The sequence below is a fragment of the Thunnus thynnus genome, chromosome 10, assembly GCF_963924715.1.
Source record: "Thunnus thynnus chromosome 10, fThuThy2.1, whole genome shotgun sequence".
NCBI lineage: Eukaryota > Metazoa > Chordata > Actinopteri > Scombriformes > Scombridae > Thunnus > Thunnus thynnus.
Genome location: NC_089526.1, coordinates 15,970,630 through 15,998,524, shown reverse-complemented (window position 1 = coordinate 15,998,524; position 27,895 = coordinate 15,970,630). Strand labels below are relative to the sequence as shown.

At 41.6% G+C, this 27,895-nt stretch overlaps 1 protein-coding gene and 1 long non-coding RNA gene across 2 annotated transcripts in view; one reads left to right on the top strand and one right to left on the bottom strand.

Annotated features, from left to right (window-relative positions):
* The window catches only part of si:dkey-246i14.3 (ephrin A4), a 32,936-nt gene extending 30,119 nt beyond the window's left edge, over positions 1–2,817 (bottom strand). The window contains exon 1 of the mRNA XM_067601451.1: positions 2,685–2,817. Within this exon, the coding sequence (XP_067457552.1) occupies positions 2,685–2,809 (125 nt within the window). The 5' untranslated portion in view covers positions 2,810–2,817. The remainder of the gene's footprint in view (positions 1–2,684) is intronic.
* Positions 1,795–22,900, top strand: LOC137191403 (uncharacterized). Its single transcript, XR_010930402.1, has 5 exons — positions 1,795–2,573; positions 2,706–2,875; positions 14,803–14,966; positions 15,492–15,620; positions 22,214–22,900. It is a non-coding gene; the product is annotated as an uncharacterized lncRNA (long non-coding RNA).
* The last annotated feature ends 4,995 nt before the right edge of the window (positions 22,901–27,895 follow it).

Genomic DNA, 27,895 nt, shown 5'->3' with positions numbered 1-27,895 from the left:
AGAGCTGAGGTATACTGTCAGCACCGGGAGCACACACACACGCACACTCAGGCTTAGAGCATTACGGTTATAATATTTTACTAACCTTTAACTGCTCCGGGAAGTAAAAAAATAATTCCTCCTCTGATAAGGAAGTGTCGCTTTGAGAGAAACACGGTTATAAAATCTAGAATGATCGTAAACTCTGCCCATAAAATCATAAAAGGGGGCAATAGAGCTACTTGAACTCCACAATCAAAGAGGCCTGGGTATCTGATCCCGCCATGTTCCAACGCTGACCCTGCAATCAGCCATCACTTCCATTACATGGCTCCATTTTTCAATCTGGAAGGTGCTAAATGTGTGCCAGTTTAAGTGTTTCGCTGAGTCTTTGTTATGGACATATTAGCCGGCAAAGAACTGGGCAACAAGGCCCCTTCAGTCTCTACTTCATTGCCCCTGCTTCATTAAAACTATAAATCTAGATGTCGAAGGAAAGGTGATGACCAGAGACTTCTGTCTTCTGTCATCCGTATTGAGAGTAGTCTGTTTGCTCATAGCTACAGTTATGTTATGTATGAGCTAAGCCTTCAATGTAATGTCTGTAACGGCAGCAAAAGCTCCCCTTTGTTTTTTTTCCAGAGTTAGAAATGGGGAGAATAATGAAGGCATAAAACATGATAAATAAACTGGTCCACACAAGTCTTTGGCTTATACTGTAGCTGATAACTTACTATTTAGATTCCAAAAAACTTTATTTATACCTGCACTGCACTGTCTAACACATGCATTTGGTCTGATGTTAATATTGAACATAGTGATGACAACAGCTTTAAGAAATTAGTCATGCCAGAGTGTGTTAGTGTGTTCAATTGTTTAGAATAAGAGCTAAATTTGAAACTGCTACAACTTTGTGGACACTGGACAAATAAACAAAAAGCCAAAAGTGGTTATTTTGTGACATGCAGTGAGCACTGAGTGCAGTCGTGGAGCCTGCGGTGCAGCTTCATGCCAAGAAAAGCATCCCTCTTATGTCCCTCAGCTCCTTTTCCCCTCGCCAGGCTACATTTACAGGCGTCAGGACAACTTGGCTGGCTGGCTGGCAGCTAATAGAAAATATGGTATGGGAAAATGACTGAAGCTCAACTAATCACACCGCCAATATCCATCACCGGGCAGGAGGGAGTCGTGAGAGATAAAGGGGGTGAAGGAGAGAAGAGGGGGAGCGCAGATGAAAAAATGAAAAGAAGAGCGGAATGTAACAAAGGAGGTAATGAAGAGTGAGGAGAGGACAGGAGAGGAGAGGAGAGGAGAGGAGAGGAAAGGAGAGGAAAGGAAAAAGGAGAGAAGGAATTAAAGTGAGTCCCAGCAGTAAACCCAGGGGATTCTGGACCGGGTGCAGCATCACGGCCGCGCTGATAGCTTTGTGATTGGGTGGTGTTGCTGATGAGAGTGATTCTCTGCCACAGTGGGTTACCCTCCGCCGTGATGCTGATGGCATTGTGATTGTGTGGTGTTGCAGCCGACTGTGTGGCCCTGCCAAAGGCTGTGACCATTCATCCCTGAATCTCTGGGGGAGCAAGAAGGTGCTAAATCCTCACAGTGTTCCTGCGCACCATATTTCTGTTGGATCCCAATTACAGGACTGGGTTTTACCCGCCTGGACACACTGGATACAACCTTGGGTGACTCCAGTGCAGAATGAGTCCTGGAGACCAGACAAAGGAGCCCCTTGGGGAAATAATAAGTCCCCAGAGTCATATTTCTGTCACATTTTGTGCATCCACAAATGTAAAATCCCAGACAAAGCTGTGAGTGACAAAGCGGTCTCTGTGGCCAGCGGCTATTAAGTAAAAAGGTCATTCATCTGAAAGAGTGTTTGGGGAATCAGGCCTTTTGCGGGGAGCAAGAGTCTCTAAATAAGCAGGTGAGGGAATGGTGGACGTGTTATTTTGGGCAGTAGCCCTACTGGCCCTGCAGGTCTCCCACCCTTCAATTAGCCTAGACTGGAACACCTGGATCAGCAGGTGAGCCTCTCTCTGCCTTCCTAATGGCCCCAATCAACCCATTACACACAAACACACTCACACGCACACACACCTTCCCATTACCCAACTACATATTCACTTATGCACAGCAGCACTTTAGACTTTAATATACACCTGTGTCCTCAGAATGCTATCTAGGGCGCTATTCAGAACAAACACTTAAGAAGAAACCCTTACTTCTGGTATTCTATAAGTAGCATAATCACTAACTCCAAAAGGCAGTGGACAGGTGAAAGCCAGGGTTAGAGTGTAGTCATTACGATAAAGATAGCTGCAGGAAAAAGGTGAGATCAGGCCACTGTCTCAAATGAACCCAGGAGTCTATTATATCTCCACGGTTCAGGCTGTGCTTATCTAAGAAAAATACCTGTCTGATAGCTTTTGGGTTAACAGCTGCAGGTTGTAGGTAATCTCTGCACCCGTCTTCTATTAAATACACAAGGACGTGATCAGCTGCATAGCAGAAATTCTTGAAACCACAGCCTGACTCATTTAATAGGAATTGTGCTGGTTGTGCAACAGCATGAAAGTGCAAGTTCAGACCAGGTACGTTTGTCCTACGCGAATTAAAAAAGTAGAAAAGATTCAAGTTTCCTTTATATTAAGCTTTAATTTGGCCCCAGATAAGAAGCAGCGCAGAGGGGAGAGTTTTCTCACCTGGTGTTTGTTGAATTCCAGTACACGACGTGTCTTTTGGCCACAGCAGCTGAAACTATGTTGAAGAAGAAAAGCGTGGCTTTCCAGGCAGGCAGAGCTCCCGGTGTCCACGTCAGGGAACCCATCCTGACCTCCGCAAGCGGCCCGCGCGGAGAGGCTCTACACCGGCTGGGTGTGGCGTGCGGATCAAGGTGAGGGGACCCAACAAAATAATGAGATCGGTGAACAAGTTCTCCCAGCAGCTTCACCAACTCTTGAACAAACTCAGACTTCTACGTCATCTGCTGCTGCAGTTGCCGCATGATGCATGTAGATAAATTAATAAAAAAAAAAAACAGGTTGATAGTTACAGGCTGCTGAGTTGAATTTGTGAACTTCCACAGTGAAAAGTTCTTGAGAGTTTGTCCACAATCCGCATAATGCTTTTAGAATGAAATCCCTTCACTGGAATGTAATTAACTAAAAAAAACAGGAAACTAAAATTAAGTTAAAAGGTCAGGATTTCGAGTACATTAAGAGGTCAGAATTGAATTGAAACTGCCAGCTGGTTTGGCAGCAACAGGCTGCACAGCGCTGCAAGGGCGGTTCCGCTGAGCTGAGGGCGGTGCCGGGAAAACTTTGAGCCAATCAGACAAGGGTGTGGTGATGTGGTGTACTGTAGAGCAAAATCCTAGTGAGGTGCGCCGACTGGTGTAGGGAGACAGTCTGTCACTGTTCCAATTTTTCAGGAAAGCCTGGGTCCCTCTGTGCTGATTTTACCCACCTGAGCTGACTCATCTGGAGCTAACATTATTTATTCATGCAAAAGGGTTCAATAATCCTGCAAAGTCCTGTCAGACCCTGAGCAGCTCCTTTAAAACAGTTGTTTGCTCATAGGCACTTCAGCAGAAACTGAGGTGCCTTTGAGCAGCTGGTTCAGAGCTGAACTAGCAAACATCCTGCTTCATTTCCTCCAGCACTTCCTTCCTTCTTCCAGCTTATACTTACTGTAGCCTATAGCTCCAAGTAGGCCAAGATTATCTGGTGAAATGATGCATTCAGTTATTCACCACACAAGGTAATCAAACAGCAGGGAGACACACCAAGATCCCCATTTATTTCAGCTACACTTGGCTGCATGAGATGTGTGTGTGTGTGTCTTTGTATGTGTGTGTGTGTATGTATAAATACTAATTCTTTGGTTGTTGTCAGCCACCCCAGGGGAGGGTGTAGTGACAGTAATCACTATGCCTCCATGGGCGAAAGCCACTGGTGGTCCTCTCTAATTATCAGATTCTCTAAGTGTGTGTGTGTTTGTGTGATTACTAACCCTGCTATTGTCCCAGCACTATCACTCATGTAGACAAAGCTACATTGATAGCTTTGTGTTATTTGCTGCTGCAACTGCACGTATGACTATTTCCTATCTGGAGGACCCCCTCCTACTCTTGCTTTCTCTATATTTTATCCTGCATATGTGTGTGTGTGTGTGTGTGTGTGTGTGTGTGTGTGTGTGCAGTGCATGGTGTACTATGTGTGCGCGTTGCACTAGGACTCATTAGCTCACTTCCTGGAGGTCCTGATCATTAATTTCCCATGATGCCTCAGTGCTCCTGTGTGGCTAATTTGTCCCTGGTGAGCTAGCGCTCTCCCAGTAAACGTGGAGCGCACCACAGAGGAGTAACTCACTCTGCAGGGGTCTCTCTCTCTTTCACTTTGATTGATCTGTAGGACCAGACAGTTCCTAACAAATCTTGTAAGAGTGCCAGAGGTTAATAATGTTTTGTGAAAATTCATTTTATTCTCCCTCTCTTTCTTGGCAAAAGCTGTCTAACTTTCAATTTGGAATTGTCTTCTGAACATAACAGTTTAAGTATTCAGCGGCCCTGCAGATAGCTCCTCTGTTGCCGACTATAAATTGACCAGTTTCCCTTCTTGACTCAGATTGGATTGGAGAGAAAAGTGGTCTCATTTACCTCATGGGTGCACCAATTGAGATCTACAGTTATGATGCACTAAATTAAGAGCCATGTTGATTGCAAAGCTGATGGATTTTACACGTACTAATGGTCGCTCTCAGCACCAACTTCCCAGCTTCTATTTTTCTCGCCAATTTCTTTCTCTTTCTCCCTCCGTTCTTCTGTAATATTTCTTTCAACTTTTTGTCTTCTCTCTGCCCCCTCTGTGTGTCTGCTATTCATCATTATCAGCACTCTTTCCAAAATCTTTTCCCTCTATCTCTATCCATCATCCGTCCTAATCTTCGCTCTCATTGATCCTCTCATTACTGGTCAAAAAGGTCCCCCTACCACCACCCCCATCTCCTGGCACAGTTTATCTCGGCAAACATTCTCTGTTATACCATAGAGTTTATCCTGTATCAGAACAAACTTGCATCCAGTGAATCACAGAATGAGCAGCCGCATTTATGTTACTGATGACTCATAAAGATGGCAACCTGAAGTCTTGGCTTATATTGACTTTCTCCAGTTTTCTGTAATGTTGAAAGCTCAAAACTATTGATGCCATTGCTCCAGGTGTAAATCAGGTTTCAGTATTATTTTCAGTAGTTTGTGTTGTGTAATCTAGTAATAATCTGCACAGATAGGTGACATATTGAAGACAAAAAAACAACAACATAAAGAACAGATTCAGTGCCACTTGGTATTAGATATTCCCTCATTTGGTGTTTTGATGATGACGAGGGAGTGCGCTATCTAGCATGTTGCATCAACTGGGTTGAGATCTGTTGACTGCAAAGGCAATATCTTGTGACTAACAGTTCAGTGACCCCTTATGGTCTGTATGGAAGCATCTGCATTTATTCAGTTCAACACTCATTGGTATGATTAAAAAAAAAAATCTGCTTTTTTTTATACTTTTGTATGAACTTATTACTCATTATTTAATACCACATGTCAAAGGAATGTTCAGAATTTGAGGGAAACATTCCTTTAAGTTCCTCTCATCCCACCCTCCCCCCTCTCATGCTGTTTTTCCTCCTCTCCCTCTCTCTCTTTCTCTTTCTCTCCTCACCATCACTTCCTCTCTCTCTCGCCATTGCTTTTGTACAGTAGTGTCAGTAGCCTCTTAATCCTGTTATCGCCACATATACAGGCTGACACCAAGCCACTCGCCAGAGCTGTAATCAACTACTGTACCCTATACATACACACACACACACACACACACACACGCACACCATGAACACACTCCTCTCTCTACATCACTCTGTCTCTCTTTCTGTCACACACACACACACACACACGCACAGAGCGGGTCTGGCCCCATTCTCCGTCTTCTCTGTAATCCCGCTATTTTTGGCCTCTTACTATTTTGATCGGCCATATGCCTGCATGTTTCATGCACATCTTGGCTTGTCGATCACTCATTTTTCAAATACTAGTACTTCCCAGATGTATCAGATATCTTGTCTTTGCCTGTCCTCACTTTTACTCCATTCCACATCTTCTTCTTCTTCTTTTCTTTTTCTCGGGGGTCCCTGCAACATTAATACTTCTCCCTACTTAATTAGTGAGTTGTTAATTTTTTGATTCAGCTTAATAACCAGGCAGGATTGTCACATTGTCTTGTAGTTCCATCAACAAGTCAACGTGTACTCACTCCCCCCACACGCTCACAAAAGATGCCTTTTTTCACAACTTTCTCTTTTCCATTATCTTTGTCATTTTGTACTTTCTTCAGCTGCTATTTTTCCCTGCCTTTCTTCTACACGCCTACCACGCTTATTTGCAACAGTGCTAATTTTATGGGGTCATCACTTTACTTGTGTGTATGTTCCATTCTCACCTTTTTCCTTTTGTAAAAGTATATTGTGTGCGGCTCTTTTCTTGTGTGTACCTCCGCTCTTTCCTCCCCCTCTCTCGCTGCGTCTCAGTTCCGTAATTACAGCTCTGGACTCAAGCAGTGATGGTAAATGCTTTTCTATTCCCCTCTCTCCATCACTCTCCCTCAATCTCCATCGTTTTCTTTTTCTCACCAAGCAAATTACATCTTGGTTACTATAGAGACGTGTTTATTGAATGCTTTTTGATGCACTTTCGTACTTCCCCCTAAGCCCCCTATTGCCTTTCCTCCCCTCTTTTTTCCTCTGCTCTACCTCTTTCTGTCTGCATTTACTCTTTTCTCGCACTCTTGTGTATTGACGGTCATCTGTGCCTTTTCCCTCATTTCATTTCTCTCTTTTGTTGTCTGAGGGTGTGGGGGGTGGGGGGTGCACTTCAGCGTTTTTGGTGACTAATAGTTGAGGATTGAGTATGTCGGATAGATTTTCAATGCAGTAGTCGGAGCTATTGTTGTTGCCATGTACTACATGTAAGCAGATAAAGAAGGCAGGGTCTCTTATTGTACTGGTACAACTTGTGCTATCCATTACTATTGACTGTGTAAGTGGCCCCTACTGAATACAACACTCTGAGATGCAATCAATCCGATTGTGTCTCTTCTTTCTCCTCATCATCACTGATACAGTGTCCAATCTGCTTTTCTTTTTTTCTCTGTCTGTTTTTCTCTTTGTTTGCTACCCCACTTTTAAAGCAGCCTAGCCTCTTTTCCTTATGTTACCTCTTGTCCTCCTCTCCTCTCTATCTTTGATAGGGAAAATAATCAAACTTCAGTACTTTTTGGGTACTGACAGAAATATGCCCAAAGCATTGAGTATAGAAAACTGGCAAGTACAGGAAGCTGGCATCAAATGCTTGCTCAGATTTTTTTTTGATAAGAAATTTGCCTACTTTAATAAAATTTTTGCCAATTTTGGACAGACTCAAGAACCAGAATCTGAATCAACTTTATTACCTAAGTATGTGCACACATAAAAGGAATTTGACTCTGGTTTCTAAAAGCTCCCAATATACACACAGCTCAGAGAACAAATCTACATTAGGACACAAATGGACATTAAACTAAAGAAAGCTAAACAATGACAAATATATAACTATTATGTCCAGTCAGGTGATGACAGCGGACTCATCTCTTGTCCAAACTCCATCAGCTGATGAAATTGATTTAATATGGCATCTTGTTTGTCAATGTACTATTTCCAATACCTCTCAACAAACATAAAGTAACTATATGTTTACATTAACATTTTGTCATTTGGCAGACGCACTTACAAGTGAGGCAAGACAATCAAGCGTTAGAGGACAGTGACTCAAAAAGAACTATTGTACAAATTCATTCATTTGCAGACTGGAACGGACGGAGACTATACACAGTTTAAAATGTAACTGAAACTACATAGCATACATTGGATAGGTCTGAGACATGCATTGTCACATAGATGAAAACAGGCCTGTTTTTTCTCACCAAAAGCTGACATTTTGGAGATACATGGTTTTTGTAGGACAGCGACCATACAGTTCTAGTGTTTTATACAGGGCTGCGATCTGCTTGGCACTGTGATGTACAAGTAATGCAAGATGGCAGCACAGTTTTGCATCACTTGTAATGAGTTGCTTCTTAAGTTAAGTGGGCAACTTATTACGTTGCCAACTATAGAATAAGTTGCTTTGGCTTTATATACAGAGACGCTTTATGTACCCTTATTGATAGATAGTGTATGCTACATACAGACTTACAATAGGCCTTTTTCACAGCAGATATTTTGACTCGTTATATAATAGGAAAAGCACAGGTGTTACTAATAACATTAACAATAGCTCTGTTCTATTCAAGTGTCCCTGTAAGACATGACAGTGTGACAGTGAGCCAGCATGCACAAAACCAGGACCCCAAAACTGAAGCAGCTAAATGGAATTTCAGCCAGTTTATAAACCTATTTATTATTTATTAGCCTAATTAACAGTAAAATATTAGTATATATGATATGTGTGTACAGTAAGATTATTACAGGGTTTTTTTATATATGGCTGCTTGTGTCTAGACAACATATAACATTTGAGAACTTTGACTTTTGGTGAATAAAAAATAGGTTTTGTGGTGAATGATATCTATATGCTGCAATGTGGAAAGATGTATTATTTGGTAATGGAACCGTAACTGAAGTATTGTCTAGGCAGTGGTGTCACAAAATTGTTGTCTTCAACATACGTACTGTATATTCCTCTCATTCTCATTCTGTTTCTCTTTCTTCCTGTACTTTCTGTCTCTCCTGTTCTCCCCCCCTCCCTTCTCCCAGCATTTGCGGATGATTAGTAGAGTCAGATGGAAGCAAGAAGAGGACAAGCGGCGCGCTCTGCATATTCATCTGTCCCTCTGTTCCCTCCATACACCAGGCCACTCGCTGCAGTCCCTTTTCTCTCTCTCTCCATCCTCTCTGTGCCAGCAGTCATCCTCTCCCCGAACACCTCCACAATTTATCCTCTCCTCTCCCTTTTCTGTCCCCGACTGTACTGTATCCCCCCTCCGCTCCTCCTCTCCATCCCAGATGGACTGAGTGAACTCTCTGTAGTAAAATTAACTTTGAGATGAACGAGGCTTTGGCTGTTTGCGCACGCAGTATGATATTCTGCCAAAAATACAGTGAAGGTTATGTCTTGATCTATTTACTGCCAAGACACGCCGCTGTTGTGACTTGCAGCTTCCTCAGTTTATGCTCTGGTCTCTAAAAACAAACAAAATTATTTTTTTTGATGCCAAAAAGAGATTTCCATTTAAATACAGCCAAAGAGGAGGCACCAGGGCAACCTAGTAGTTGAAGTGACTGTCCCATCACAGCACATACAGATTTGAATCCCATCAAAGTACTACTGAGGAGGACACAAATCCCTCACTTTCTCAGTCATTTGGCTCTGAATGAGATAAGACAATGACATGTAAGTTAATATCAATCTCTTTTTATCAGCTGTGTGATTGGCAGTGGAACCACTAAATCTTGTATTTCCATACATATTTGCTCTAGATATCAATGTATAAAAGCCAAAATGGTGACAGTGACACTTTGATGTACATAAAGGAACATATTACAGTTTAATGGATCCACAATGTAAGAGAATCAAAGCTGGCTGAGCCACACAAACAAAACTGCATTTAATTTTTAGCCTTTTTTTTTTTTTTTTTTAAACTAAATTCACAAATTTCTTGTTGTTGAAACACTCGCTTTCTTCATCAAGTGCACACATACGAGTGTTTTCCAGTTTGTGTCTTTGTGTCTGTAATCTCAGCCTGTCAGTGTGTGTTTTTGTGGGCAGCGACCTGATGGGGATTTGGCAGACATGCTTATGTGGTAGGAACTAAAAGCAAGTTAATTGTTCCCTTGGGAAACATTCAAACAGGCCGGGCCACTTAAAATTATGGGCTGAAGATAAAAATGCAGATTTTTTTTTTCTTTCCCTGTCAATGACATTTTCCCCATCAACGATTTTCCCTGTGAGTTATTACTGCGGAATCAGACACTTGCACTGAGTGTGTGTGTGTGTGTGTGTGTGTGTGTGTGTGTGTGTGTGTGTGTGTGTGTGTGTGTGTGTGTGTGTGTGTGTGTGTGTGAGAGAGAGAGAAAGAGTTTTAAGTGTGTGTTTGTGGATATGTGTGTCATTAAAACGCCTCTTTACTGCTGCTGTTCTTACATCACAACGTTTGACAGGTTTTCAATGAATACCTGCAGACGTTTAATAATGTAGAAAACACACACATGTTTTCCAATAATCTCACTTTGTGCTCTGTAATTAACTCTACATACACGTTAACTTAATTGCTCTTGGAGGAGACAGGATGTAGAAGAACAAACAACATGCTCAGCCTATAGCTAAGACTTCATAATCACACCGATCAGATAGATTTACATCCAATGGAGATGAAGAAAATGAAATGAACAAGAGCATAAGCCTCTTTTAACAGGTTTGTTAACTCCCACGTGTCAATACACTGGCTGCTGGTTTGGGATTTGAATTATTAATTGCTAGTTATTGTCTTATTGCTTGAGGATGTGGATTTTCAGACAGTATCTGTCTGCTCTGCTCTGCTCATTCCCTTCTCCCCCTCATCAGAAGATGGGTGAAAGTGATATCATCTAATGATTGCCCTCTCATTCTCTCCTCGCCCCCTCTCCCTTGCCGTCTTTCAGTAAATGAGGGAAAGTGATATGGTTCTCTAATGACCAGTGTGAATAATCGCCATCTAAATAAAGGCTCTGTTTGGTGCTAGAAATCTCCCCGTCAGTCTCTCACTATCTTTGTCTCACTCATGCTCTCTTTATCTCTCCACTGGCCCATTAGCTGATGAACATACGTACATTTCCAACCTGCTTTCTCTCTCTCTGTCACATTCACGCTTCTATCTTTGTGCTTTTATTACTATTATTATCACCGTGTATGTATCTAATGGCCAGAGTGCTTTCCCTCTTTCATCATTGATCTTCTAGTTAAAGTCTTTTTGTTGTACCTTGCTTTCTTTACCTCAGACCAGACGGTCCATTTTTGATGTGGCTGTCAGTTTTCACATTCCCAGTCCATTACAGCTGTTGGATGTGCGCGCGTATGTGTATTTTTCTCGCCACAGATCAGAGAGGAGCTCAAATTGACATCCATTTCGGCTGCACGTTTAGCTTTTACATCCTCAGCCGGAGAGAATGGTGAGAGGGACCAGAAGACATGAAAGAGATGGAGAGTGCTCGAGGAGATAAAAGAAAAGCACTAGAAAACCTTGCTTGTCTGTCCGCACGTTTATTTTGTGCTTACTAAAGTTCTTCTTCTCCTCGCACAATTCTCTCCCTCTTCATTCGGGTGAGGAGGAACTGAGTTATTAAAACGCCAACCTTTCCAACAAGAGGCAATAAATCAAACTAAATATCCAGGGGAGAGAGAGGGAGGGAGAAAGGAAGGAGAGAGACAGAAAAGGAGGGAGAGAGAGAGAACGTGGAAATGAAAAATAGGAATGTATAAGTCGAGGAGGGGGATTTGATGAGCAGAAGGCTTGGGAAAGAGGGAGAGGAGACAGAATGAGAGAGCGGTTTTATAAATTGATGTAGGCGATGAGAGGAGAAGAAAGTAGCGAGGAAAATAATGAGAGTCTCATCCGGCTGGGCTGATGCCTGCCCTCGCCTCATCCACTTTGATTACAGACAGACAGGCCGGCCAATCAGGGTTAATTCACCATCACTGCAAATCAGTCAGTCAGTGAGCTACTGATTTTCAAGGCAACTAAATATTTTCCCCAGTTTGTGGCAAACTTCACCTAAAAATAATTTAGTAATGGAGACAAAAGAAATTATGAATGGATGGATGGATGTTTAACGGCCTTTTGGGGTGGGGGGTCTGACATGAATGCATAATGATGATGAACAGACGATAAGTGAGGAGCTGAAAAAGAGAAGTACATCTATCACAAAAACTCATAGTTGCTATTGTCACAGTCACAAGTTGTCATTTGTCATTTTGACTGGTTGGCAAGCTTCGAGAAGGCAGGTCTTATCTAATATGAACCAGTCAGTAGGCAGATGCTGGGCAGGACAAAGAGTAGAGATAAGAACACATGTGAGTGGCATGCTGCTGAGGTACTGAATGATAAACCTCATCCTTGAAGTACGAGGGAGGACTCAAACATTCACTGAATGGTTGAAAATACAAAACTGTCAAAAAAATCTTTCAGTAGTATGTTTCTAATCCCCTTCAAAGTACTCTCCTTGAGATGTGTCCAGAGCCTCCTTCCATTCTTCCTGGAATTCTCCTCTGGTGGCCAAAACATTTCAGTCCCGATTTTATTTTCACAAAGTTGTAGGCAAGTTACTTGAAAAATTTAATAATTTACACATTAGGCCTACATATGATCCCTCTTAAAAAAAAGTAATCACAATACTTTACTAATTACTCAATGGCAAAACGCTTCACATCCATCTTGTGTGTTTAACATGTGTAGAAAAAGCAAACAAGGGTTGCGGTTTAAAAAGCAGCCAGCTTACAGTTTAATGATCGATACACAAGGGATATGTTACATGTGCAATTTCTGTCTAAGTTAACACCTCTGTCTGGGGTTATGTTTAATTGCCACTTTGTGCAATAAAATAATTAATTATATAGACTGATTCTCTTTTGGTCGAGCATGTTGGATTGGCAGTGTTTTGCTGTTATTGCCTTTTGTGATGCAGAATGTTGCAAAGTAAACTGGTTGCTCTTTTTTCTTCTTTTAACTTTTAATAAGTCAGTTTTTCTGGGAAAAGATGGCCCACCCACTTTTAGTATTGGCCCACTCAAAATACAATTTCTGCTTACGCCACTGGTTTAGAGGTATTTATTAACCATCAACAGGTAGCTTAACACTAGCACCAGTAACTGCATGAAGTTGCATTGTTCTCGCACCCTCCAATGATGAACTAAACCAGGGATTTGCAAATGTAGCCTTACCAGTCATTAACGTTAGCCAGCCAGCTAAGATACAACATGCAAATAAGACAATTTTGGAATACCTTGAGTCGCATTTCTCCTGGTGGTGTTTGATCATATTCCTTCACCTCCAGACCCCATGTCAAGCTAACACATACCAGACCAGCCCGGACACCAAATATCAACCCTCCATCAAACTACTGGTAACACAGCATATGTGTATATGTTCAAATATTGTTCAAATATTTTCCTCATCTTTTATTATATTATACTATGCAGTACAGTATAGCTATATAGGGTATATAGTGTTGTATAATAGAGCTGAAATGATTAATCGTTTAATCAGCAGAGAATTAATTGCCAACAAATTTGATAATTGATCAATCAATTTAAATAATTTATCAAGCAAATGGGTCTTTTTTTGTGCTTCATATCATTATAAACAAAATGTCTTTGGGTTTTGGACTGATAGTTGGAAATGTTACCTGAGCCTAAATTTTATAGACTAAACAATTCATCAAAAAAGAAATCAATAGATTAAACATTAATGAAAATAAAGTTGCAGCAGTATTATAGTATATACATAGTGTACTAATGTACGAACCAGTTCTTAATTATGATCCTGCCATAAAGCAAATTTGAATTTGATAGAGGCAGGATGGAGGAGAGAGAGAGCAGAGGAGGCAGTCTGAGTGTGACATTGAAAGGGCTTCGGGGTTAAGTGGTTAAATGGTTTAGACCCTCTTAAGTGGCTGTTTTTCCCCTTCATCGTGCTCCCTCACTCTCTCCCATTCGTCTTTAAATGCCTAATATGAGCAGAAAGACATCAATCATAACTCAGACACACAAATACACACTGAGAAGCACACACACACACACACACACACACACACACTCATTATTTTTATCTACATGCTGTATATTATGTAGCATTCAAGAGTGGACACTATGCTCGAGTGTGTGCGTGCGTGTGTGTGTGTGTGTGTGTTTTTTTTAGAGATTCAGGAGACTTCCAGGGTAATAGAGAGGTTCAGAGAGCGTGAAAGAGAGATGGAGCAATAAAGAGTTACACTCTTGTTCTCTCTCCTCCATCTCTTCCCCCACTGGACCATGAGATGGGCTGTATTTCACTACATGCATTTAAAAAAAGCAATTATTATTTGCCAGGACTGAGAAAAATTATGTAATTTTTAACAAGCTTCCTAGCAAAGGCAGTGTTTAGTATTTTAAAAGTATTGAAGTTCCTTTTTTTGGGTAAAGATCTGACTTTGTAATGTATGAAAATAGAATTTAGGAATTACCCTGCTGAGAGCTAATTTAAGATACTGCTGTAAAAAGAGAAACCAGCTGATCACAACACTGTATCACAAATGAGCAAAACGCTGGTAAAATTGAAAAAGTAATGGGTCTAAAGGAGGTCTGAAGTCACAAATTTGACAGCTTGTCTCCTTTAATAAGTTACAAAATGTTTTCCTGCCTAAAATTTGTAACTGATATATGATTTAGGATTTTTTTTATTCTCTGAAACACTTTATTAAATTAGACCTCAGACAAAAGGAAGACTATCAACTTAGTGTCTAATTCAAGATATCAGTTTTAAACATGATAACACCTGCTCTTAGAGACGCTTTTTAAAACTCATAATGAAATTTAATCTGTTACCGATCCCGACTTGGAAAGTGTTTTTGTGGCTGTACTCAACACTCTTTTTGACATGCTGAGCAATTAAAATCAGGGAAAACATTGTCTTAAAAAGGAAACTGACAAAGATCCTTTAATACCCTTCAGACAGACACAGAGTGCACTTTTCTCACCTTTTTGCTTGTATGTTTAAACTTCAGGGTCTGATGCAGGGGGTTGACCCCTTAGAAAGGCACTTGAAAGACAGTGGCATCATCCTACTGCTGTGAGCATGGAAAACAACTGTGAGTGCATGAAAACAAGATGATGAATAATGGAAAAGCAAACAGAGATCATTCGGAGAGAACATTAGCTTGAGACTGCGGTAAGGCTTTTGTTTGCTGTTCTGTCAATTTTGGAGGTTGTGCTTTCTATATTTTTAAATAAAATCACATAATTTGATTTGGTATGTTTGCCATCAGAATCTTAATTCGCTAGTTTGCCTTTTATTTTACATTTTACTGAGCTTTTCTCTTCAGCATATAAATGTTTGCCTGTTTATGCTTCAGGATCTGAAAGAGATGTGGGAAAGCACCATATATTCATAAATGGTTTTACATTAATGAGTGGACTTGCTCAGCTCTGTTCTTAGACACACATACACACACATATACACATATGTCACACACAGAAGGTAGCTATATGCTGCTACTAATTGAATCACGTATTACATTTCCTGGAGGATTAGTTTAGCCTGAGAGACTGGTGACTGCACGTGCTGTAAGACAGTTGGTGTTTGTGCGTCTGTGTGTATTCATTGGCATGGAGAGCCTCCATATCAATTATTCAGCTCGTGTGCTGCTCAATCAGATACTCAAGGAATCCATCTCTCCCTTTTTCTCACCTGCAGGGATTACAGGAGGTGCAGTGATGGGATGCACTACGGTGGTTTCACAGTAAATTAGCATGCTGCTGTTGTGGTGGCCAGAAGGAATTCTGAATTTGCCACAATGGTTACCGATGGAAGACAAAAGACCAGGTGATGCTGCTCATGGTGCTGGTTTTACTGGGTGATCTGCTGATGTGAAAGCAACCTTTAAGACCGAAGAGCAGGCATATAAACTATAAAACTTTAGACAAACTAAAACAAACTGCAGAGGAAATATTGAACAATAAAAGTGAGCTCTGTTATTTGGTGGAACCTAAGGATTTAGGATGCAGCCCATATGGTTTTTGTTTTAGAACAGGATCTTGCTAAGTGGAGCCCGCAGATGGAAATGATTTTTTGAAAATTCCTCATATAAGTGGTGGAAACATATCTTCACTGATCACAATATTAAGCACATCTTTAAAGAAACATTTTTATATTTTGGGAAGTACCCTTATTTGCTTTCTTAGGAATCTCAAGTCTGTACTTGAAATATGAACCCATCACCAGCAGTTGGTTAGCTTGACTTAGCAGAACCACAATGTCATTTATACACTTTAGTTTTTGTACAAATTAAACATAAATAGAATTGATGTGTTAATAAGCAGCAGTGCAGTATTCAGATTCTTCACCTAACCCTAACCCTAAAGTAAAAAATACCAATACATTAATATAAAAGGACTCCATTACAAGTAAAAGTCCCACATTGAAAATCCCTCTTGTATGACAGTATAGAATTATTATCAGCAAAATGTCCTTAAAGTATCAAAAGTAAAATACTTCTGCATAAAAATGACCCCTGTGCTATCTGATAAACTGATATTATAACTGATAGTAGCATAAACATTTAAATACTCAAATAAAGTACAGGTACTGCACCTTAAAACTGTGCTTTTGGTATAGTACAGTACTTGTAGTTATATTTCACCACATAGTTACATTTCACCAATGCTTAGATGAGCTCTAGAGTTGCTAGTGGGTGGATTTTGTTAGGCTAGCTGTTTTCTGTCATATGTAGTGTACATACATGAAAGTAGAATCTTCTCTAATTCTCCTCAAGAAAGCCAAACTCCCAAAATGTTTAACAATTCCTTTAACATATAGGGAAAATACCTCAAATGATTGTTCTTAAAAAAAGGTGTAGGTGGTCCATTATCATGCTATAGGTGTTCTGAGGTCACCTAAGAATGACGATGGGCAGGTGGAAAGTAGCTTGTTAGTAGGGTCCAACTGTGAGCTTACTGTGACCTTTGACCTGGAGCTGCAAACAGTTGGGAGTCTTCTGTAGTGTCTGCTCTCTTGCTCTGTGACCCCACAGCAAGAAGCTCATACAAAGTTCAGGCTTGTGTCAAAGGTCCAGGAGCCAAGAGGTAAATAATAAATATTCACACAGGGAGCACTGAAGAACAGAGATGAGATCACTGAAATACAATTTTCAAATATTAATTTTTGATCATGCTATGTTGCTATTGGTTAAACAGATATCAGTAGCACTTCACTCACTTTAAGAAAACACTGGTATTGTACTGCTGTAATGTTTCCTCTCTTATATAAAAATACAGATCTTGTGTGTTTGGGGTGTGTGTGTGTGTCTATGTGTGTGTCTCTTAGTGTGTGCATTTCCTGAACATCATCAACTTTTTATCATGGTCTTTACAGGACAATGCAGTAAAGGTACAAGCTTTCTGTCCTATGCAGTGTGACAGAATCCTCTTTCTAATGCCTGTCTGATCTTCATTTTTGAATCCAGAGGTGATGCATAGAGAAAATATGTTCCTGACCATAAAAATATACTTATCCAAACTTCCTATGAAATTCAAATGAAACATTTTTGACCCAACAAATGAAAACTGGGGATATTAACACAAACTTATTTTAAAAAGTAATGAAGCATAGGGAAAGTTCAATCAGGGAGACTTATCTTCATGCTAACTCTGTCTGAATGATTCCCCCCCCCTTTCCTGCCTCTTCTCAATCAGCTGAGGGCGTTCTCAATTAAACAAGTCAGCCTTTGTCATGACTTCTGTGAACCGATCATCTCGTTGCTGTCCAATTTTAAAACTATTCCTTTCTCTGCTGCTGTCAGCTGTCATTTCACTGTCAGATTGATGAGGCCCGCCTCCACCCCTCCACTTCAGCTGGATGAGTCTTTCCACTGAGCTAATCAAGAATCCTGCTCCAGATCACCTCCATCCCTTCTTCTTCTCTTTCACCACTACCAGTGACTAGACCCCATCAGACTACCCCCCTAAAATGATAACATCATGATGGGGTCTCATCACCTTACATAACCTTTCAACTTTTCCTGTTGTGCATACTACAATATATCAATCAGTATATAAATTCATCTAATTCTCTGAGCACTTCCCTCCTGATTAAAATATTTAGCCATTATGCATTGAATTGTTCAAAAGGTTGCCACTCAGCAGCCAGCTCTGATTTCTGATGTTACAGTTTCCCAAAAGCACATACAAGCACTAAAAGGAAACCCTTTCAAACAGTCACTACTTTTAACTGCATATAACAAAAACCAACTAAATTGTGATGGATTACCTATATCAAGCATGCTTTTTTCTTTAAAGGATAAGGCTGGCATTTTTCTATATTTTTCTTATAGTCAACAAATCTTAACAAAACCAACAATAATCGATCCTACTTCCTATTCAATGTGTTTCCAAAGCCTGATATATGTTATTCCTTTGTGTGTAGACCTCTGTTGTTGTCCAAAAATAATTAAAAACACGTCAATGAGCCACACCGTTGCACTGGGTGACATGTTCCTTTGCTATGAAGATTACGGTTATGGTAGTTCATTTAGAAATGGCTCCAAAGACTAATAACAGCGATCACGTTTTCAGTCTCAGGAGAATATGGTTCAGTGTGAGGCAGATGTCACTGCGCATGTGTGGGAAAGTGATCACAAACCAATGGGGCCCATACTCTTTGGGGCGAAGGAACATGTCACCCAGTGCAGTGTGGCTCACTGACGTGGGTTTTTGGACAACAGCGTTGCAGCTACATATATTGGGCTTTGTATGTAGATTCACAATGCTTGTAAGTAGGATGAGTTCAGGATCAATCAGGATCAGTGGTTTGGCTCTGCACATGAGATTTGTTGACAATAAGAAAAATACAGAAAATCACCAGCTGCGTCCTTTAACATACTGAATGTAATAACTGAATACTGACACCCACACCTGCCAAAGAGGTTGCAAATCAGTACAAAAACATGTGCAATATAAATACATGTTATACAATGTGTAGAAAATTGGTTAAAATTGTTCTAACGGAATTAGGTACATTGCTGCAATCAGTTGCATTGTGTCTACACAGTGCTTATGGTGTTATTTTGTGTCATGCTGTGTGTATGTACACAAATGCCAACAACAAGGGCTGGCATGGACTACCCACAGCTCTGTCCAAAGTTCTCCAAATCCCTCATTATTCCATCCATCCCTGCGCCTGTCTCATGAGGGAAAAGGGATGCAAACGACAACAGTGAGAGGCTGATCTGCCCCTCAGTTAGAGCAGGGAATGGGGGGATGAGCCAGAGGAGGACAGTGAAATGATAAAGAGGACATAGTGCTCAGAGCCTGTGTGTAAAAGAGAGAGAAGAGGAGAGAGAGCAAGATAAGAAGAGGTAAGTGATTTACAATGCTGTGTATACTGTATGTAGGAGGACTGAAGCAGGAGCAGCAAAACTAGAGGAGGCATTGACTGGCTTGGCGAGACAATAAAAATAGTGCTGACATGGTACAGTTAATGGTGTCTGTGTTTGTCAGCATGTAACAGGAAAGTGGGAGAGGGAGAGTATAAATGAAATCCTTCCCGGAGCAGTGATAAAAAAAAAAAAAAAAAAGAAGGAATGATTTTGAAAACAAAGAATGGAAATCAAAGTGAAAGAAGAGGAGAGCAGGGGTTGTTTCGATCCCAATTCCAAATGTTAAATCGCACCTATTTAGTTAACTGCTGATCGGATCGATAGATGAACTTGAGAAGGGGAGGTGGGGGGAGGGGTGGGGCGGTGTAATGAAAAGTGGCCGAGGAGGCCAGGAGACAGTTAGGGAAAACCGTGAGAGGAAATATGGTTGCCATGCAAAAAAAAAAGAGCAGTGGAGAACAGAGGTAAAGAAGGAGGGAGAAAAGAGGGATAGAGGGTTGAGATGATGGATGTGCCGCTCTCGTTTCGTGCCCCCTAACGAAGACTCTAATTAGTGTTTGTGTAATTCCACACTGTCTCCTCCGCCTGCTCATCTTAATTAACTACATTCATCTTCCCCTCCCTCCATCTATCCCTTTCTCTTGCCCTCCCTCCCTCTGCCCTCCTAAAATAACATACTGACTGTCTGAACCCCACCTGGACCAGACCTGCTTTTACTTACTCACTATCTCTCTTTCCCTCCCTTCACTTTCTGCCACCCACTTTTATTCTTCATCCTTTTCTTTTACTGCATGCATTCCTCTGCCATCTGATATCTCTCCCACTATTTTCTCCCCACCTCACCTTGAAAAAACTCTCTAGTTGTCTATTTTTCCTTTTTTTTGGTGCTCTGTCTCTCTGTCTCTCTTGCAGCTGACTGTGTTAGTGCTTGGCCAGCGTAAAAGCCCACCCACCCCTGTGAGTCTCCAGAGCCATGTATTGTGACGGCCCATCTAGTCACCCCGGTCATTAATTTCATCAATAGGCCCAAGAAGTAGCAGCAACACTACCAGAAATACATGGCTACTCCAAGTGAGTCACACGATAAAGCCAAGTGACATTTTCCCCCTTCCCACCAAAACAACAAGCCAATAAATTCAGCAGTAACTCTAAAACAAATTGAGGACGACACAAAGCAAACAAAACACGGAAACAAGGGAAAAGGAGCCACACAAATTATTTCAGTGAATCTGGCTCTCTCTTCAGATATATGAGGGCCAATTGGGTTTAGGGGACAGTTACACAAGTGTTTGAATGGCAGTTTTGAGGAGGAGGAGAGATGGAGGGGGCTGGGTGAAGTGCATTTACAGATGGAGATGACAGGGCTGTTGATGACTGGTCTGTATTGTGTTATTGTAGTGAGCTACAGATGGATCCGAGTACCTGCCATCATTTAGCCCCACAGTCTGAAATGGCTTTCCTGCTTTCAGCGTTTCAGCAGTCAGTCAGTGTGACAAAGGACTGCTGGCAGTCAGAGCCTCTGTTTCACAGCACTCCATCTCTGCGCACACACATGTGCGCTTGCACACATGCATACACGGTCGTAAATATTCTGCACACATGGGTACCCATGCGCACAAACCCAATCAGACAAGCTGCAGAAGAGGGCCCTTAGCACTCACTGTTTTAAAAAATCAGGTGCCATTCATAGTCAGTACAAGAGAGAAAAAAAAAACATTTATGTATTCATGTCTTGTGTTTTGTGTGTATATATGTGTGTGTGTATGTTAACATGTTTGTGTATATGGATGCTCTGGACACGCAGCAGTAAGCTCTAGTTTGCTGAGAGCTGCAGAAATGGTTTTTCATCCTCTTTGGTATGGACACCAAAGACCCAGTTACACCCATAATGCACCATCACAACCCAGAATGCATTTCACCCTTAAAATTTGCTGGCTGCCTGTGCTAGGCCAGATATCCATTATACTTCCCAGATGGAGAAACAGCATACACACACACACAGGCATACACAAGCTAAAACACTCACACAAATGCTCACCCTACACCCACACACACATGCTACATTGATGGCAATTACAAGCCAATCGGTCCCACCTCCTGCTGAGGGTCAGAGGTTAATCTACCAGGGTTTCACCTGACAGCACTTCCTTGCAGCATCCGAGCAGAAGGAAGAGAGGGAAGCCGAAAGCAACTAGCAAATAGATGCAGGGTGAGGAGGGAGGAAGCCAGGAGCAATAGGGCGACAGAGATAGCAGCAGAGACAGAAATCAGGGGATTGAGATAAAATGACAGAGAGGAAGCTACAGGCAAGAGAAGAAGAGAGAAACAGACAGAGAGGGAAAGAAAGAAGAGAGACAGTGAGCGACAGAGATATAGGCGCAGAGGACACCAGCTGTCTACCAATCAGGATGGTCCAAATGGGCAAAAATCTCCCCACTGTCCTTTCAACTTCCTGCGCAGATATGATGTCATCCTTGGTGGCTCCGAGGAGTCATCCTCAAGAGTGGAAGGTGCCTTTAGGCATTGATCTCAGATCAGCTTAGCCACTGGAATACCTAACCTTTAACAATAAAAGGAAAATGCAAATCTGACCTTAGATGACAGTGTAAGTTAAACCTCTTCTCACTCTCCTAATCTTGGTGCCCACTGGGCTCGGCATCACCTGTGCTGCTGCTGCTGCTGCTGCTGCTGTGGCTGATGAAATGTAGATGTTACAAAGAAAGGGTGGCAGCTGGCTTTTTCAACCTGCACCTGTTCCTTTTCCAGTGTGTGCATGTATGTCTGTCTGTGTGTGAAAAGGAGAGGGGGTGTTCTTGTGTATGCGTTCGCGTACCTGCTGTCTTCAGTGTTTCTGTGCTGTCTGCTAAAGCAAACTCACCGGGGGGATGATACAGTACTGAGACTTGTGATATATGAGGCGTCAGGAACAAACACACACTAAAAACTCTCTCTCTCTCTCTCTCACTCTCTCTCTCTCTCACACACACACACAAGCTCATATTGTTATAACTATCTACTTAAGTGGCCTAAACTTTTTTGCCAGGTTCTGTGATTTGCAGTGACCTTGATGAAAATAATGAATGATGTGCCATGGACTTTGCTGAAGTGAGATCTAAACCCAGTTGAACACCTATGGGAGATTTTGGACTGATGTGTTAGACAGCACTCTCCGACACCATCATCACAAAACGGAATAAGGGAATATCTTTTGGAAGAATGTTGTACATCCCTCCAGCAGAGACTTGGAGGAAACAATGCCAAGGAGCATTGGCACTGTTCTGACATGCACAGGGTGGCGCACCTTATTAAAACACTTGCTGTTTTTTTCCCCTTAACTTTTCTTTAACATCTGCATATGTGTGGTGTAGGGCTGCAACTAAACATTATTTCAGTTATCAGTTAATCTCTTGATCATTTTCTCAATTAAACGATTAGTTGCTTGGTCTATAAAATGTTAGAAATAGTGAAAACTGTCAGCCGCTGTTTCCCAGAGCCTGAGGTGATGTCCTCAAATGTCTTGGAAGACTAAAGAAACAAGAAAATATTCATGTTTGAGAAGAGAATTTGGACATTTTCTCAAAGTGGTTGGCAATTAATCTTCTGTCGATTGACTAAGTGATCAATCAACTGATCGTTTGCAGGTTTAATGTGGTGCGTATGGTGTTATCTATTAGTTTCTCTTTTGCAAAAGCACAAATACATGGTAAATAGGACTATTTCTTCTTCTGAATAAAGGCCATTACCTGTATTGTGGTGTTAAATTAAAAGTATGAACTATAAACTATGGAATTATGTCATTATGTCATTCTTTAGGCAAATAATCAACTCAGTAAATTTAAGCATTGATTTCTTTTAGAAAATGCCTCCATGTAACTTTTATCAGTCAAATACTTTGTATATAAGCACCAAAAATAGAGATTTGTATTATTTTTTTGCAATTCAAAAGGTAATTCAAGTGTGTTTATGTGGCTTTACAGTCGAGCACATCTCCAGATATTACTGCGACCCTCCTTCTCCCTCATTTTCTTTCTTCTTCAGCTACTGTAAACCCATCTCCTCCTTCACTGATGCGCTCTTTCTGATTTATGTCAAGATCTTTGTTAAAAAATGCAGAGTAATGAATACAGGTCTTTGTACGTGAGTGTGATAGTGTGAGAGAGAGAGAGAGAGAAAGGGGGAAAGAAAGAGATTTACTATTGTGCATCCTCTATGTGTGATGCTCAGATATTTCTTTCAATGCTATTGTTAAGATGATAGACCTCTCTGGCTTAGCTGGAGATTAACATTCCCTGCAGGGCTACATGGTCTGAATTAATGTAAAAAAAAAAAAGTATTTATCCAAAAAAGAGACATAAAGTATCATCTCAATACCTTAATAGCAAATGACGGAAATAGAGAGTGTTGACTCATCACATTGAGTGGGAATTTGTATGTGTGTTTGAATGTCTACACTTCTTCGTCATACTTTCCACATGAACTTTTCTCAATGAATTGTTCATGTTCCTCAAATATACATAGGCAGAGATTCCCTGCCTTAAAAAAAAAGGGAAAAAAAAGTCTAAAATGGGGAAACTCAGCAGATTCCAGTTTTTTTTGGATCGGTGCCGGTCTCCTTTCGTCGAAATTTGGGATCATCCTCTTGGAGCTACCGACACCGACTTCTGATGTAGAAGTTAAATAAATAAAATCATTTCTCCATGGTAATTTTCGTCAAACCTGCCAAATGCAGCCTAAATATTTGACACGGAAGGAGAGAAGATCAGTGAGAAGTGAGATCAAAGTAGGGGCGGGGGGAGGGTGTGTGTGTGTGTGTGTGTGTGTGTGTTTCAGAGAGAGTGTGTGCGTGTGTGTGTGTGTGCATTGGGATGGTGCAAGTGGTGATGAAACGTATTCTGCAGTGTGATATTTTCAACACCACCAAATCCCCCCACGCCCCCCCCACCCACACCCCCCCCCCCCATCTCCTCCACACATGGAAGTAATCTAAACTCAAAGCAATGTCTGCGTGTGTATGTGTGTGTTTGTCTCCAGCCGCTAGCAACTATTCTTCATATTCCTGTCACCTACTCTTTTCTCTCATCTTCCTCTGTCTCCAAAACAACACACACACACACACAAACACACAAAACGATTGTATTTGTCTTTATCAGTCCCTCCATTTTCCTCGCCCCTCCTTGTGTTCGGTCTCCTTCGTTCAATATTTCATGCTGTTGAGAGCGTATCTATTCTGAGCTCTCTCTCTCCTTCTCTCTCTCTGTCTCTCTCTCCGTACACCCTCTCTTCCTCCATCCCTCCTGTCCTCTTAAAAAAACCCTCTCTCCACACATCACTCTTGCTGTCCTCTCCCTCTTTCTGCACCTCTATAAATCTCTCCTCTCCCCCTCACTCTCTATATCTCATTGCACTCCTAATGTTCTGTGCCCCATCTAACTCTTTCCCCCAACCCTGACTTACATTCTCTTCCACCCTTTCATTTCCTTTCCTCCTCCCCCCCCCCCTCTCCTCTACACTCTCCTCTCTTCCATCCCCTCTGCTGGCTCAGTTTGCGTGACTGTTCAAAACTATCAGCTCCTCTTCTCCTTCCCTTAACCCCTCACTCCTTCTCTCTCCTCTTTCCCCCTTGGATTCCTCTCCAACCAAAACACAGAGAAAGCCCTGTTCTCTCTTTTTGCACCTCTTTCGTTTTTTTTTTGCATCTCCCTCCGCTGTGCTCCTTCTTCCATCCAATCTTGGTGGCACCTCTCCTCCTCGTCCTCCTCCCCCTCCACCCCTACTCAGGCCCCCGTCACCATCACCCCCTTCCCCCACCCTCGCGCCTCCTTGCTCTTAGACTGTACCAGTGTTGTTTTAGGCACAGCAGTGAAAGGTAAACAGAGAGATTGAAAATTCGTGTCAGTCAGTCGGGTGAGAGAGGGACAGGGAGGGAGGGAGAGCAGCAGAGGTGGTGAGGGAGCGAGAGGAGGCGGGGGGAGTGTCAGTACAATTTACTAACACAACAGTGAACAGCGAAGCAGGCCAAGACACAGAGCGAGCGGGAGGCGGAGTGAGAAAGAGACTCCAAGTTCAAGAATGCCATTGAAATGCAGCGTACATACAAGTGTACAAAGAATATAAAGTGTTTACTGTACTGTACATTCACATGATCTTCATTCGCATGCAAGGGACCTGGTGAACTCATATGTGCATTGTTTACTTCCCGGGGCCCTGAGAGGGATGTGAGCCCTACAGGGGCCTAATATCCAATTATTAGTGGTAGGCCTACGAGAAGGCTCCGATTAGATTTCGAGGTTGCAGAGAGCAGTTGACAGATGTGTTGTTGGCCGGCTCTGGGTTGGAAATGTCATAAGAGCCTCGGTGTCACCGCATGCAGTCAGCCCCGAGGTCGTTTCTCATAATAACCCCAATACAAAAGTAATCCAATAGCACTGCAACCCACGCCTGGAAAATCCAACCTGGATGATTAGAATTGACAGGGGCGTTTTCTGAAACAGAACATGTCAGTGTCTGTTTAAAAGAAACCAAATGGAAAAGCGCGAAATGGAATTTTTTTTGTTATTCAAAAAAAAAAGTAGCAAATACCCTGCTTCTGTGGGTGTTGAATTTCCAGCTTTGTCTTCTTGCAGCTGATTTACAATCTCCTTCAAAATGTAGCCATGTCGGATATTTACAGCCCAAACCAGCTCAGACTCCACACAGTCAATCATCCATGTTCTATAGGCTGAGATTTAAAGGGTCAGTTCAACTTAATGGCAAAAACACATTTTCTCACTTACTTCTTAGGGTATATAGGCATTTAGTTTTATTTCCTCAAGTTTTGAGATTTCTGCTGCCACCCATATATGATGTAGATGAATGGAGTTTTGTTTGTTGTGCTCACAGATTTAAATTTTTTTGCACTTTTGCAGAGCTTTTGACCATATCCTACAGGCTTCTTCAGCAATGCAATGAAACTTGCTCAAATGACCAAATTATGGAACTTCAGTCACATGATAACAAGGTGTCATATATGGAGTGGAGATCATAGCCACTCATAAATAAGCACTTGTTATCATGTCGCATGATGACACCTGCACAAGTGCCGTTCCCTTAAACAGGTCGTGGAATACAGAAAGACACTGAAAAGGCTAGTAAGTGAACCTTGAGTTAGGAGTGCTCGCATGGCCAAGAGTTGAACCTCCTTGCTCGTTTTCATAAAAATGTTCTGTTGATTCTGGAAAGTGATGTTTCTTTTAAAGGAATCGTTTGACATTTTGGGAAATATCCAATTTTTTTGCTGAGAGTTGGATGAGAAGATCAAGACCATTTTCATGTCTGTCTGTTAAATATGAAGCTAAAGACAGAAAATGGTTAGCTTAGCACAAAGCTGCAGAAAACATCTTGCCTGGCTCTGCCTAAAGGAAACAAAATTAATCTTCCACTGGCTCTTAATTAGGTAACGCATAAAATCTCATTTGTTTAGTCTGCACATGAAATGGAAGTGTGTTTCCAGTCTTTAGTTTCATATTCAACAGACTATTAAAAGTGAATTAAAAGTGGTTTCGATCTTCTCATCTAACTCTTGGCAAGAAAGAGAATTTAAGTATTTGTAAAAATGTCAAATTATTCCTTTAAATTTTTTATTTAATTTTTCCAATGCTGTAAGCACCAAATATGAATTTCTATTCATGGCACCATATTGGGGATTGGAGGCAGAAATTTCAGAGACAGATATTGCAAAACCGAAGCTATCTGCATGACTTGATACCACTAGCACTTAGTGATAAAATATTTCTTTATGTGGTTTGGGTTAAACCAACCCCTTAAGGCCAGAAGGGGTGTGTGTGAATATATATTTTATATGTACAGTACCAGCCACAAGTTTGAACACACCTTCCCATTGACTTGAATGAGAAAGTGTGTCCAAACTTTTGACTGGTACTATACATGCATACTGTATATCCAAGCATATTATTTGTGTTTGACTGTTACTGTTACTACACACTGCAGTGTAGTGACAAAAAACAGAGAGACAAAGTGAAGAGAGTGAGGAAGGAATGATACACAGATGAGCAAGGAGAGGATGCAAAGGAGGAGTGCTCATTAAAAAGTTGCACGCCTGCTGTAAAGGAGAGACGGAGAGGGAGAGCAGAAGGAGAGGAGACAGTTAGACCACCAGAGACAAAGCTAACAAAAGACAAAACAGCAGAGCTAGGTAGCAGGGATCACAGGCTGACGAAAGTTTGCATTGAAAATTGGAGAGTAAGGTGAGGAGAGGAGGAAGAAGAGAGAGCGAGACAGAGGGGGGATTAAATGGACAGCTCATGAGAAGGGTGGAAGGACCAGAGAAGACAGAGGGATTCCCCGATGGCATCTCATCTCTCTCTCTTTCTTGCTCTCCTTCTCCTTATTTCCCTCCTTTTTTCCCCCAATAAATCATTCTGACTTCTCCTTAATCAACTCATTCCCAGCAGGCGGCGAGAAAACTGTAACAATTTTTCTTCTATCTGCTATCGGTCTCTTTTTCTCCCTCTCTCCTCCTGTCTCTTTCCCTGTCTGGCCTGTTCCTCTCTTGCACACACACACACGCACACACACACACACACACACACACACACACATGCAGGCACAGTTTGTGGCAATAGAGGTGACAGAGGGGGGCAAATTACTGAACATTTTACCATGTCTCTGCAGGACAGAGCTTCTGCATTAATTTCTAACTCAGGAATATATGAGCCACATCTCACTG